Source organism: Terrapene carolina, unplaced genomic scaffold, assembly GCF_002925995.2.
Source record: "Terrapene carolina triunguis isolate 2854851 unplaced genomic scaffold, T_m_triunguis-2.0 Scaffold68, whole genome shotgun sequence".
NCBI classification, from domain to species: Eukaryota; Metazoa; Chordata; order Testudines; family Emydidae; genus Terrapene; species Terrapene triunguis.
This window is the reverse complement of record NW_020664419.1, coordinates 76,366,381-76,379,689: the sequence shown is the minus strand read 5'-3', so window position 1 is coordinate 76,379,689 and position 13,309 is coordinate 76,366,381. Positions and strand designations below refer to the sequence as shown.

At 41.6% G+C, this 13,309-nt stretch overlaps 1 protein-coding gene across 4 annotated transcripts in view; it reads left to right on the top strand.

Moving 5' to 3' along the window:
• NR2C1 (nuclear receptor subfamily 2 group C member 1) overlaps positions 1-13,309 on the top strand; it is a 103,736-nt gene that overhangs the window by 44,525 nt on the left and 45,902 nt on the right. For all 4 annotated transcript variants that reach the window (XM_024218300.2, XM_024218291.2, XM_024218281.2 and 1 more), the window contains 3 exons: positions 689-796; positions 7,277-7,507; positions 11,247-11,328. In XM_024218300.2, the coding sequence (XP_024074068.1) occupies positions 725-796; positions 7,277-7,507; positions 11,247-11,328 (385 nt within the window). In that variant the 5' untranslated portion in view covers positions 689-724. The remainder of the gene's footprint in view (positions 1-688; positions 797-7,276; positions 7,508-11,246; positions 11,329-13,309) is intronic.

Below are 13,309 nucleotides of genomic sequence, written 5' to 3'. Positions count from 1 at the left end.
AGTACTGGAGGGGACTTCGGGAGGTCATCTAGTCCAGTCCCCTGCACTCACGGCAGGATTAAATTTTATCTAGACCATCCCTGACATAGAATGAATATAAACAAATAACACAAGTATGGAGGGACAAAATTAGAAAGGCCAAGGCACAAAACAAGATTAAACTAGCTAGAGACATAAATGGTAACAAGAAAACATTCTACAAATACATTAGAAGCAAGAGGAAGACCAAGGACAGGGTAGGCCTGTTACTCAATGAGGGGGGAAAACAATAAAAGAAAATGTGGAAATGGCAGAAGTGCTAAATGACTATGATTCATTTATAGCTATCCATTCTTGCAGATACCAGCTGGAACAAACAAGAAAATAAGCAGCTTGATTAAAGCAGCTTGTATTCCGTATGTGTTTATCGACAATTCATTTCCCCCAGTCATGTTTTGCCATAAATATATTTCTGATTTTTGGATCCAAAATTGTGAAATGGCTTTAAAACTGTGGAACCAGTAGAACGCTCTAAAGTACAAAAGCTAGCTAGTAAAATTAGGTTGTACGCTGCTACATTCCCAAACAATACCAGTGTCTCACTTTGAATAATATTTTGCTGACACATCTGAAGCTGGTCAAACCTTAATGTGGCACAGCAGTATTTTCACATAGCTGTCATTCCAATTATTTATTTGTTTGTTTCTAGATTGCGCATTCCCAAGGAACTGTTACTCAAACACTAATGGATGGGACAGCACAAAGAATACAAATTGTCCCAGCGGATTCAGGTCTCTCTTTACCACAACGCATACAAGTATGTTTAATCTAAAATATTTTGAAAGAATCTGTGAACTACTTTACTCTGCCTGTTTTTGTGCACCCTTCCTTTTGTGAACATTTAATGATCTCTTCTAAATTGTGAAAATTTTACCCAGAGGAAGACTCCTTCTGTGTCTAATGGAGGTGAAGGACAGTAGGGGTGGGGCTTCACATTGTTTCTTGCTTTCTAAGATGAAGAGTTGCATAAGAAGCACTTACACAAGTGCCTTCTGTGACATTCTAAGGGCTTGGCTACATTTGCGAGTTAGAGCGCATTAAAGCAGTCCCGGGCGCCCTAGCTTACTACCTGTCCACACTGGCAAGGCACATATTGCGCTCTGACTCCAGGGCTAGAGCGCTTCTGGTACTCCACCTCAGCGAGAATATTAACGCTTGGTGCGCCTTGGCTGAAACGCCCAGGTGTCAGTGTGGACGACGTGTTGCATTACTGCGCTCTGATCAGCCTCCGGAAATGTCCCATAATCCTCTTAAGTCAAAGGGCCACTCTTGTCATTGTTTTGGAATCACTGCAGGAATGCGGATATGCCCTTTGAAAGTTCCGTTTCTGACATCCGGCATGCTTATCTGCTCCAAGACAAAGCAACCATTACTGTGGAATGCTATGTGTGAGAGAGAGAGATGGGGGGGGGGGGGAGACGTCTGCTGCTGTCTGAATTTATAAGACAGTATGCTGACATGCTCTCAGCCCCCCAAAAACCCACTCTCTCTCCCCCCACATACACACAACACACTCCCTGTCACACTCCACCCCACCCCACACCATTTGAAAAGCACGTTGCAGCCACTTGAATGCTGGGATAGCTACCACGATGCACTGCTCTCTGTGGCCATTGCCAGAGCTGCTAATGTGGCCACGCCAGTTCACTTGCAGCTGTCAGTGTGGACAGATTGCAGCGCTTTCTCTACTGTGCTCTACGAAGGCTGGTTTAACTCAAAGTGCTCTACATCTGCAAGTGTAGCCATGCCCATAGTCTCCTTTAGCCAGTAATTGAAATGATATGGTTGGAGTCCAAGCTGGCTACGAGGCTTCTTCTGTGTTTAAAAAAAGCAAAAAGGGTACCTAGTCTCTACTCCAAGAGACTCACCAAAGAGGTGATTCAAGCTGTTACAAGGCATAACATGGTAACATTGTTAAAAGGCTGAGTTATTTTTACATTTGGTAATTCAGCAGATACATTTGAAAGGCTCTGTGGTGTATCTTTGGAAAATACTTGTAGATCATAGCAAGAAATATATTTTTCTTTATATTATCAATACACCATGAAAATGTGTTATCGGCCCACTTTTAAACCGTATTGGTAGGGAATTTTTTTATTGGTTACACTGAGAAAAATCCCCCACCTGAGTAGAATACCTGATAGTGTCCATATGACGTGTTCCCCCCTCCTCCCTTTTTGTATTTCACCTTAAAAACTTTTTTGTAACTAATTTTCTCTGTAAGATGCCATATTGCATTAAACACATTCAATTAAAAATGTGGCTGCTAGGGTCATTTTCCTTGCCTGTTGCTCTGACTGCAACACTCTCTTCAAATTCCTCCACTGGCCCTGCTTGTTCCACTGCATTTTGCCCTGTTTCTTGTCCTAATCCTTCAAGACCATTCACAGCTCAGTCCCTCGCTACATGTCCTCTTTTGTCACTTATTACATCTGCCCCTGCTTCCTCTGCTCCACGAACAATACAAGCCTAACTACTCATCTTCAGCTGTCTCTGTGCTATCTTCCATGCTAGCCCTTATTCATGGAACACCTTTCTTAATTAATCCATAACCCTCTGCTCCTTTCCCTCTCTCCTTAAAACCTGCCTTTGTTTTTATGCTCATGTAACGTGATGTCCCTAACTTGGTTGTCAGCATTAGAAATTGTACCTGGGACGACCCCAGGGGAGGGATAGTGCAGTGGTTTGAACATTGGCCTGCTAAACCCGGGGTTGTGAGTTCAATCCTTGAGGGAGCCATTTAGGGTACTGAGGTGTAACAAAAAACTGTCTGTGGATTTGTCCTGCTTTGAGTAGAGGGTTGGACTAGATGATCTCCTGAGGTCCCTTCCAACCCTGATATTCTATGATCTACTGCCTGATCTAAAAGACTAGTTCTGTTATCTCAAAGCCTGTAGCAGACTCATAAACCTCTATTGGTATTTGAACCTAGAGGGTCAGGTGGGCTTGGACTTGGGTGGCTAGCCTGAGGCACTGCCTGTGCAGCAATGTGCACAGTGCTGTTTTTAGCACACGAGCTCAAGCAGAGCTAGCATGAATCTGTCTACCCGTGCTGGGAGTCACGCCTCCCATCTGTAGAGTAGTCATCCCTGTGTGGTTCATCCACTAGAGATAAGGCTCTGTGTTTGTCATGGAGATCATGGAAGTCACGGATTCCGTGACTTTCCCTGACCTCCATGACTTCTGCAGCGGCTGGTTGCCTGGCCCGGGGGCCACCTGAGTAGCTCGGGCAGCCCCCAGGCCAGGCTCACCAGCTGCTGCTGGAGCAGTCTCTCCCCATCCCAGCAGCAGGATTCTTGGGGGAGTGGGGGGAGCTCAGGGCTAGCAATTGGGGTGCGGCACAGTGCTGACCAGGAGGGGGAGACTCCCCTCCCTCAGCTCCTAGCTCCACATGCTGCCTCTGCTGGCAGGCACCGCCCCCCCAGATCCCATTGACTGCAGTTCCCAGCCAATGGGAGCTGCAGAACCGGGGCTTGGGGCAGAGCGGAGGCAGCACGTGTTGCTCGGGAGCCAGGTAGGGAGCCTGTCCCAGCCCCACCAACCCTCCCCCACAAGCACCTGCAGCGCCCATCCCAGCCATGCCCCCCCAGCACCTGTGGTGCCCCCCGAGCCACACCCTCCCCTTCCTGCCCCCCCCCCCGAGTTTTAGTCAGGGGTGTATAGTAAAAGTCATGACAGGTCATGGGCTGTGAAGTTTTGTTTACTGCCCATGACCCGTCCGTGACTTTTACTAAAAATACCTGTGACTAAAACGTAGCCTTAACTGGAGAGGAACAGAGAGCCACACTTTGTAGGAGTGAGTTATGCCTCCAATAAATCAGTCAGCCAGTACAAGTTTGGTTACGTGTCATGTTGGGGGCTTGGCGGCGGGGGGGAACAGGAGGGTTGTGTTTAAAAAAGTTAAGTATTTTCTGTAACCTTCAAATTATACAGTAGCTATTTAGTGTAGCTGGGTGATGTTCTTTTTCTGTCTCCCTCACCTCTTCCTTTCTCTGGTTTGTCACTCTCACTTGTTGCATCTTCTCTCTAATTAGACTGTAAACTCTTTGGATCAAGGACTGTCTCTACTATATGTTTGTAAAGCACCTAGCACACTGGAGTCTCTAGGCATTACAGCAGTACAAACAATAATTAGTAATAAGAAATAATTGGAGCTGGTTGAAATTAGTTTTTTTCCATTGAGAAATGAAGTTTTGTTGAAATTGAAATGTTCTGCAGGAAAGTATCAAATTTTGGTAAAATCGACAGGCAAAAGTCCAGATGATTTGTTTTGACTTTATCAGTTTGTTTTGGTTTTACTTATATAAAAATATATATAGTACAAGAAATAATGTAATAGAATATAAAAAGCTAAATAATATTTTTACACCCTTGAAACACCATAGAAATTAAATGTTTTGATTGTCCCAAACTGAAATTTTTAAGAATTTTCATTTTGTGAGAAACTTCAGAAATTTTTTTTTAACTGTCAAAAATTTCCCATGGGATGGAAATTCTGGTTCCCAACCAGCTCTGTAAATAATATGTCAAAATAAAATAAATTGTATTGAAATAATCCTTTACATTTGAACACATTATTTCCTAAAACAGGCACACTGAATGACTTATGTATGTCGCTAGTTTATTCATAGGGCAGTTTCACAGATGGGTTAAAGTACTGTCCAAATGGAATCCAAGGTCTCCAAAGAGAAAATATTGTTAAAAAGCAGCTTGAGGCTATAAAAAGCAGCCAAGAGAAATTTAGGCTGGAATACTAGAGAGATGTGTAAATGAAACATTACATGAGAAAACATATATTTTAAACATAAAACAATGAATAATTTCCATATTTAATGAAATGAATACAAGGGCAATGTTCAGTTTCAAATAATTAAGAAATATATTGTTATTGAACTCTGACAAATTTACAGTAGAGGACTACTGTGTTAAGGTTTTATTCTGGTTATTAGATGTTCAGGTCATGATACTGCATATTGTTCTGCTAGGGTGGACCCCTGCGCCCAAGCAGAGCCTCATTGACTTCACTGGAGTTCTGTGCAGTTGCAAGGATCCCACGTGGAATAAGTTGTGGGAATGACACTTTTCATTATTAAAACTGTCCTTGTGTATAATACATTTTTCATTTGCCAAATGTTTAAGGAGTAGGGTTTGCAGAGGGGAGCTTTTGTCTAGACTTAGTGTTCTTGTGTAAACATTAAAGTAACATATGGTAGAAATCTATTAAAGTACTGATCATGCAGTGAGATCTGCCTGGACAGATCCCTGCACCCCTGGGGAGCCCTATTCAAGAATTGGGGCCATATTCACAATAACAATTTGTGAGTTAGCAAGCTGGTAACAAAAATAGAGGAAAAAAGCAAACATGCATCATAAAATGCACCTCTGTTCATTTATTTTGTCAGCTTTAATTTTTTATGATGATGCTTTATAGCAGTGGTTCTCAAACTAGGGCCGCCGCTTGTTCAGTGAAAGCCCCTGGCGGGCCGGGCCGGTTTGTTTACCTGCCGCGTCCGCAGGTTCGGCCGATCGCGGCTCCAACTGGCCGTGGTTTGCCGCTCCAGGCCAGTGGGGGCTGCAGGAAGGGCAGCCAGCATGTCCCTCGGGCCGCGCTGCTTCCTGCAGCCCCCATTGGCCTGGAGCGGCGAACCGCAGCTAGTGGGAGCCGCGATCGGCCGAACCTGCAGACGCGGCCAGTAAACAAACCGGTCCAGCCCACCAGGGGCTTTCCCTGAACAAGCGGCGGCCCTAGTTTGAGAACCACTGCTTTATAGGATATTAATAAATGTACTTAGTAATGTAAAGTGCCTACCACACCTTTGGGCACTACAGAAATAATGCTGTAGTATATTTTATAACAATAATAAAATCCTAGCAATAATAAGGCCGCTTTTGTAAATTTTAAGTTGTTTATTACTGTGTAAGAATTGAGGAACATTGCAGATTTAGATAACAAAATGAAAACTTCCCCATTACCTACCATACCTCTCGCCCTCAAACACACATGCACCTTTTAAAAGTATGGAAATAAACTATAAAACTACGGTCAGTAAATATTCAAATACACTCAGTCTCTTAAATAAACATGATACACATATTTGAAAAACAATGTTAATCCTGCGCAGATTTGTAAATAAGTATTTTGAACTTAATGGGTTGTTGAATTAGCTTTTTCTTTAGAATTTTGTGGTATTTTACTGTATCTAAAGTTTAAAGGTTTACAGTCAAGCTAGAGGTGTCTATGCATAGCCTTCACGTACAAGGCTATAGATCAGGGAGCGCTTCTCTACTCCTGTGCACTCGACTCAATATTACGTGGCACCAGTGGATGTCCCCCAGCATCACATAGCCTTCTGAATAGTGAAAAATGGGGATGTATAAAATTTCTATTTATATATATATATATATATATATATATAAAATGAAGAAAGTGTATTACCAAGTTTGTCAGAAGATGATAAACTGTGCAGTTTAGTGAGGGGCAAGTCAGTGAGGCTCTACTACAGTCTTTATTTAAAAATAGGAAAGAAATGCCGTAATGATGCTGTTGATCTGTTCTTGATTGTCAAATGAAGAATAAAGCAAAAGAAGTTGTTTTTGTTTGTCAAACAAAGAAAAAAAGGTGGCAAAGAGAAGGGTTAGTGTTCAGTTCTCCTGCTTCAGTTTGATTTTTCTGTATGTGGGTGTAAAAGTGTTAAACTAAGGTATAGTCAATTGAAATAAGATTGTTCCTTGCCCTTATTATTCTAAATTAATGAAGCCAACACTGAAGTGTACAATGTGGGATTAGGCGATGAAGATAACTCATTAAGGACCTACACCTGTGAGGTGCTGAGTGTCACTTTGTGGTATGCTGTGTTCTCAACTCCCATTGAATTAAGTGAGAGTGGAGGGAGCTCAGCACTTCACATGACTGATTGAGCCTTAACATTTATATCCATATTTTGAACACTTCATAATTCATAGCTGTTAGGATCTGAGGTTTTTGTTTGGCCCTCTGTAAAAATATGGGCCACTTGCAAAATTTGAATGTGTATTCAGGTTCAGAGTTCAAACACTACTACAGTTTGGGGATTTTTAGATTCAGGGTTTTTGCTTGAATTTAACTCATTAAGAGGCCCAGTCCTGCAACCACAGAAGTCAAAGGCAAAACTCCCATTGACTATGATGGTGCAAGATGGGGTGCTAGAAAAACATTAACTTGAAAGACCATAACAATTTGAGATAAATGTATTATCAGATTGTCACAGACCAGCAGACGGGCCAGAAGATTCAGATTGTTACTGCACTTGATCAGAGCACAGCAGGCAAGCAGTTCATCTTAACAAATCATGATGGCTCTACCCCAAGCAAGGTGATCCTTGCCAGACAAGATTCCACTCCAGGAAAGGTTTTCCTAACAACTCCAGATGCTGCAGGTGTCAACCAACTGTTTTTTGCATCCCCCGATTTATCTGCACAACACATCCAGGTAGAGAATCCACTTTATTTCATAATATTAATTCAGATGAGATAGGACAGGGGTTCTCAAACTGGGGGTTAGAACCCCTCAGGGGGTCACAAGATTATTACATGGGGGATCACGAGCTGTCAGCCTCCACCCCAAACCCCGCTTTGTATTCAGTATTTATAATGGTGCTAAATATATTAAAAAGTGTTTTTAATTTATAAGGGGGTCGCACTCAGAGGCTTGCTATGTGAAAGGGGTCACCAGTACAAAAGTTTGAAAACTACTGGGATAGGAAGAGATGTTTTTCTTTCCAAATATTTTCTGTGCTGGTTCTATATTTTCAGTCTTTTTGCTGTTTACATTTCCCTGATAGCAAGACTTGGAGGTGTTGTTTAGAAACAATGAAGAAAATGATTTGTTCCTGGAAAGCTGTTATTTTTGAATTTATATTTCATGAGTCAGGATTAAAAAAATATAAATGTGTAGTTTTATTTGTACTTTTCAAGCCAGAACCTTCTTGTCTCAGCTCCTGCGATAGACTTTTTGTATTTCTGCCTCATTGTCTCTCCATCTGTTTTAAAATATCATTTGAATACCATTTTCTCCCTTGCCTTTTCTTCTTAATATTTCACTCCTCTTGCTTTCATTTTATTTGCCATTGTAATTATTATTTAACTGAGTAAACAATTGTTATCTTAGACAACATGCAGACAAAGGAGGTGGGAAGGGCAGGAGAGAGCATCAATGAGATTAAGTGGTGAACTTCAGCCTGTGTTTTGTAGTGTCATTTTTTGTATTTTTTTTTTTTTTTTAAAGTAAAGCCCAACAAGGGTAAGTGTCAGTTAGATAAGGTTTAAAGTGCTTCCAGCATAAAGCAATTTGAGAAGGGATTTCAGGGCATAGCTACAGTGGTGTAGTCACAGCCAGACCCATGAGGTTATGGGGGCTCAACCAGACAGGTTTGCAATGCCACTCGCTCAAATTTGGCTACGCCAACCCTCCATCTGATGGAAGGGCAGCAAGACCAAATCTGATTGGCGTTGCAGTGTAGCACATGGGGATGCAGCGCCGCTCAGGTTTGGTCTGGCCGCCCCCCTTCATGACAAAGGGGTGGCCAGACCACATTTGAGTGGTGCTGTGACCCTGTGTACCAGGTTGTACCACTCATTGCCCAAATTTGGCCTGTGCCATGTGAATGCAGGGTGGGCAACGGGAGCTAGCAGAGCTAATGGGCAGCTAGGATCCGGAGTAGCCTGGGATGGGAACAGACCACAGAGCTGGGGGTGGGGGGGTGGGTGCTGGTGAGTGGCCAGGAAGGTCACAGGGGTGAGGGGCTGGGGAGTCGGTTGCTTGGGGGGGCTTTGGGTGAGTGGGGAGTGTTAGGGGACTGCAGGAGGAAGGGTTGGGGTTGAGTGGGGGATGTTGGTGGTAGTAGGTTGAGTTGTGGGAGGCAAAAGGGTAAGTTGGGGGCTGTGATGTTGGGGGTAAGCAAAATTTCCGATTTTAGAATCTGGAAGGGGACCCCTAACCTATTCTTGCACCAGGGCCTTGCTTTGTTACACCACTGTGGTATTGAAAGGATAAGAAGGTGGACGAATGTCAGACTGGGTTAGGGAGCATGGTCTAGTTGTATGGGTAGTATGGAAAGGGGACATAAAGATGGGATCTAGTTGTGTAGCTTATACAGACCAAAAGAATTAGGGAGGCAGTGGAAAGAATATTTTATAATTTTTGTGCTTTCACAAGCTAAACATGTAAGGCCTATGGAATATATACATTTCTCTGTCATTTTCTGTTAGGGCTTGTCTACACGGTACATTGGTGCATACTAACTGGGGTGTAAATTCTAGTGTGCATCTGTGTGTCACACACTAACTGGACCGTGTGGACCCTGCTGGCACACATTAGAAGTTCCCTAGTGTGTGCTGATGTAGTCCTGTTTCAAACAATACTGCGTCAGTGCACGCTATGGAACTTTTAGTGCATACCAGTAGGGTCCACGTGGGCCAATTACCGTGTGACAACCTGTGCACAGTATAATTTACATCCCAGCTGGTGCATACTAATGCATCATATAGAAAATCCCTTAGTGAAATGTGCATTAACTACCATTTTAATGGGAAGCTAGCTTTTAATTTTCCATTCACTGGACACGGGGCTTTCATTTAATTCTAGATACTCATCATGTTCTCTCATATCTTCTCTAACTGCTCCTCCCATTTGCAGTTTTGCACGTTCTTTTATTTTTACACCTTCATTTGAAACAGGCTTCCGTTTCCTGTGCGCGCACACACCGTTCCTCTTTCAAATCCTTCCTTTAAATCCACATTTTGTGGAACACCTTTCTTGATTAATTGTTTCATCAATAGTGGCTCTGCACCTTCGTGAATGGCAACTCTTGTTCTGAGTGTCATGTTTATCCAAGGTAAATTTTGAGCACTTTGGAGCAGGGACTTTCCCTCCTCTTGGGCCAAATTCTGGAGTCCTTGCATAAGCAAAACTCTTTATGACATCAATGCAAATTTTGTCTACGGAAGGACTTAAGGAATTTCTTGTATGTTATGTATAATTCCATGCACAATTATAGCACTAAATAATAATTGCAGCTGAGGTGAAATGAGAAATTAATAAACTAGTGATGTTTTGTCATTGAGCCAACTTTTTCTTTAAGAATGTTAATGTTAAATTAAAAGAAACTTCAGTGATGTGTAATAGCAGTAAAAGATTAGAGGTAATATCTTAGATGCTGTTGCTAAATAAACATTTACTTATGGGGGTGTGAGAGAGAGAATTTTCAAAGCACTTTTTAGACATTCATGTAAGATTTTCATTATTTCTCTCTATAGAATAGGACTATCGCCTTTCTCAGTAGAGCTTTTCTTAATTATATTTATCTTCAGAGCCCCTGTTTTGATTATGCGAAGCAGAACTGAAAGAATCAACATTCTTATCAGGAAATGGGAAGTTTCAAAAGTGCTTCTAATTTCCAATGCATTTAATGGGACTATCAGTTCTTTCATTCCTGCTTTGCATTGTGAGATTGTTAAAATGATGTTTGCTAGTTATGCAATCATATTGTCCTTTTTAATTGCAAGCAGTGCTTTATTATTTTTATAACTTTTACAATATCTGTGTGCAAGATCTTTTAAAGAACAACTAGAAAGCTATGATTCCTACCCTGAAGTGTTATTGCTATGAGTCTAGTTTTAGACGTGACATAGTGAATGAGGGTAACAAACATCAGACGGGATTGGGGTGAAGCAAGGCAAGTTACAATAGTAACATCACAGTTACTCAGTTTAGAGGCATTTTTACCTCTTGATAATGAATAATTCAATTAAATATATTGTGTTTTCAAAATATATTTATCAGTGGTTCACTCTTGTGAGCACAGTGAAAGAAATGAATGCTAAGGAAAGATTTGAATGCCTGGATGACCAGAAGGCTTGACAAATGTAGTTTTGAAAATATAAGTGCTTTCTGCAAAAATCTTCTCTGGATAAGATTTGTTTTAATACTTTTAAAAGATTTTGATAGTTAAATTTAGGACCCATCCTGAATAGGGATCTGTATTGGTGCAGCAGGCACCAACATGCAGTCAACTGCCAGGGCCATAAACAGTAATTGAGGGGACTTGGTGATTCACAAGATTGGGCCCTTAGTTTAGAGAGAGGCATTTTAAGGATCAGATTGGCTTCTATTTTCCATATTTTTAGGGTAGAGAGAGAGAAAAGTGAAATAATTTTGTACTTTCTTCCAGATTTTAACAGACAACACTTCCACTGAACAGACCCTAAATAAAGTATTTGATCTCTGTGTCGTATGTGGAGACAAAGCATCAGGTAAATTCTTCAGCAGGACCACTTTTTAAAAGCAGTTTCAAGCTATTCTTCAGAAACAAAGTTTTCACTTTTTTTCACTGATTAGTTACTTTTTAATAAAAGTGGATGCCTAATGTAGCTGGACTGTGTATAGATGGGATTTATTAATTTTAGCTTTAATAATTGCATTTGTTTAAACGGTCCACTTAAAGCAATTTTCATATGTAGTTTAAGCCTGTCCAGGTCAGCATTATATTATTATACAACTACAGACACTGACCAATCAAATTACTTGATTGGCTGCAAATGCATTCTTAATTGACTGGCCATTCTGGCATTTTTGTAAAAGAAATGTTGTACAATGGACTTGTTCATTGTTACTTTGAAGTGATTTTTTTTCTTATCATTATTATTTTAAACTTAAGATATCTGTGAAAAACCGTGCTAGTTGTTTATAATACAAAACAGACACAATCAGGGAAGACCATAGAAATGTATTATAAAGTGCTCTTATGAGTTGTTTGTGCTATGCCAGTGGTCCCCAGCGTGGTGCCCGCGGGCGCCATGGCGCCCGCCGGGGCATTTATGTGCACCCGCCTAGTGCCCAGCAGGGGAGAGAAGCCGGGGCCCCGCACCTGCTGCGGACAAAGAACTCCGGGGCTGCGAGCACTGGTGTTCTCTGTCCTCGCGGCTCCTCTCCAGCTACTCTCTTCTCTCTGGATTCATATATTATGTAATATTAAATATGATATTTTTTGTATTATTTAATGTACAAATACAAAATAAGCCTTGAAAAATTGTTGACGCCCGCCACACTCTTCTGAAAACATAAATGTGCTACTGGCCACAAAAAAGTTGGGGACCACTGTGCTAAGCCGTTTGAGTCATCAGTTTTGGAATGGCCAAAACACTGAGGACACTTTATAATTCCACTAAGGTAGGGTGGGTGTGTGGGGGTGTGTGTGTGTGTGCACGCACGCATGTATATGTTATCAAAATGGAATGTTAAGGTAAAAGGGGAAAAGCTAAAAAATGCCCTTTGCAACAGTATTAGGGGACTGAACAGATGGAAGGGGGTAATGAAAGTAGGGAACCAAATGGCAAGTGTGCATTGCACGCCAGGGAGTCTGTGGAGAGCTGTGCTGCCTATCCCAACCCTGTGCCAGCTCTGTCTCTCCTCCCTATCCATCCCTCCCTCTGAGTCTCTGGTATGTGTTAAGCCTAGCAGCATGTTTTCCAGGATCTGTCAGAGTTGGACTGCACTCAGGCAAACCTCCAAAGGCTCACTAAAGGGAGAAGCTTCCTCTTTAATAGAGATGCAAGCCCTGTTTCTCAAGTATGGTTTGGCTGCAAATTTCCCCCTCTCTCTGTGCACCCTGGAAGGGGACATAGAAAGGGAAGACTTTTAGCCTAACTTCTGTGAGAATTGGCTAGAATTAGCGCCATTAGGGAAGCTATTTCTCCATCTGGCAGTCTGTCTGATTTGTCAGAGCAGGGGAGGCTGAAGGAGAATTGATAAGGATGTGGGGTCATAGAGGCAGCTAGAGTTAAGAAGCTGCTCAGGGCCTTAGTTTGGGAACCAGGGAAAGAGCGACAAGGCAGAATGTCTAGAGACTCAGAGGAGCTGCATCAAATAATGGAAGTACTCTGCAAAAAAACAAAACTGTCACCCTCCAAAGTGAAAAATAAAACTGTTATGGTAAACCATTTTATTTATAAGTATTTATTTTTAAAACAACCTTATTTGTAGTGTGAAACTGTATGAAATTTCATGTGTGTGTGACATTTGAGATGGTTATGTTAGAGGGATCTGAAAGTAAGTTAGAATCTCTGGAAATCTCTTCCAGACATCTGAATGGAAGTCTCTAAAGAGTGAGTAAAGTACCTATAAAATTATAGTTTATCCTCTTTGAATAAGTCAACATTTGAAATTGATTTTTGTGAATTGTCCTTCTTAATTAGAGGAGCAGCCATGAAACCTTCATAATACGTATTTTTGAAC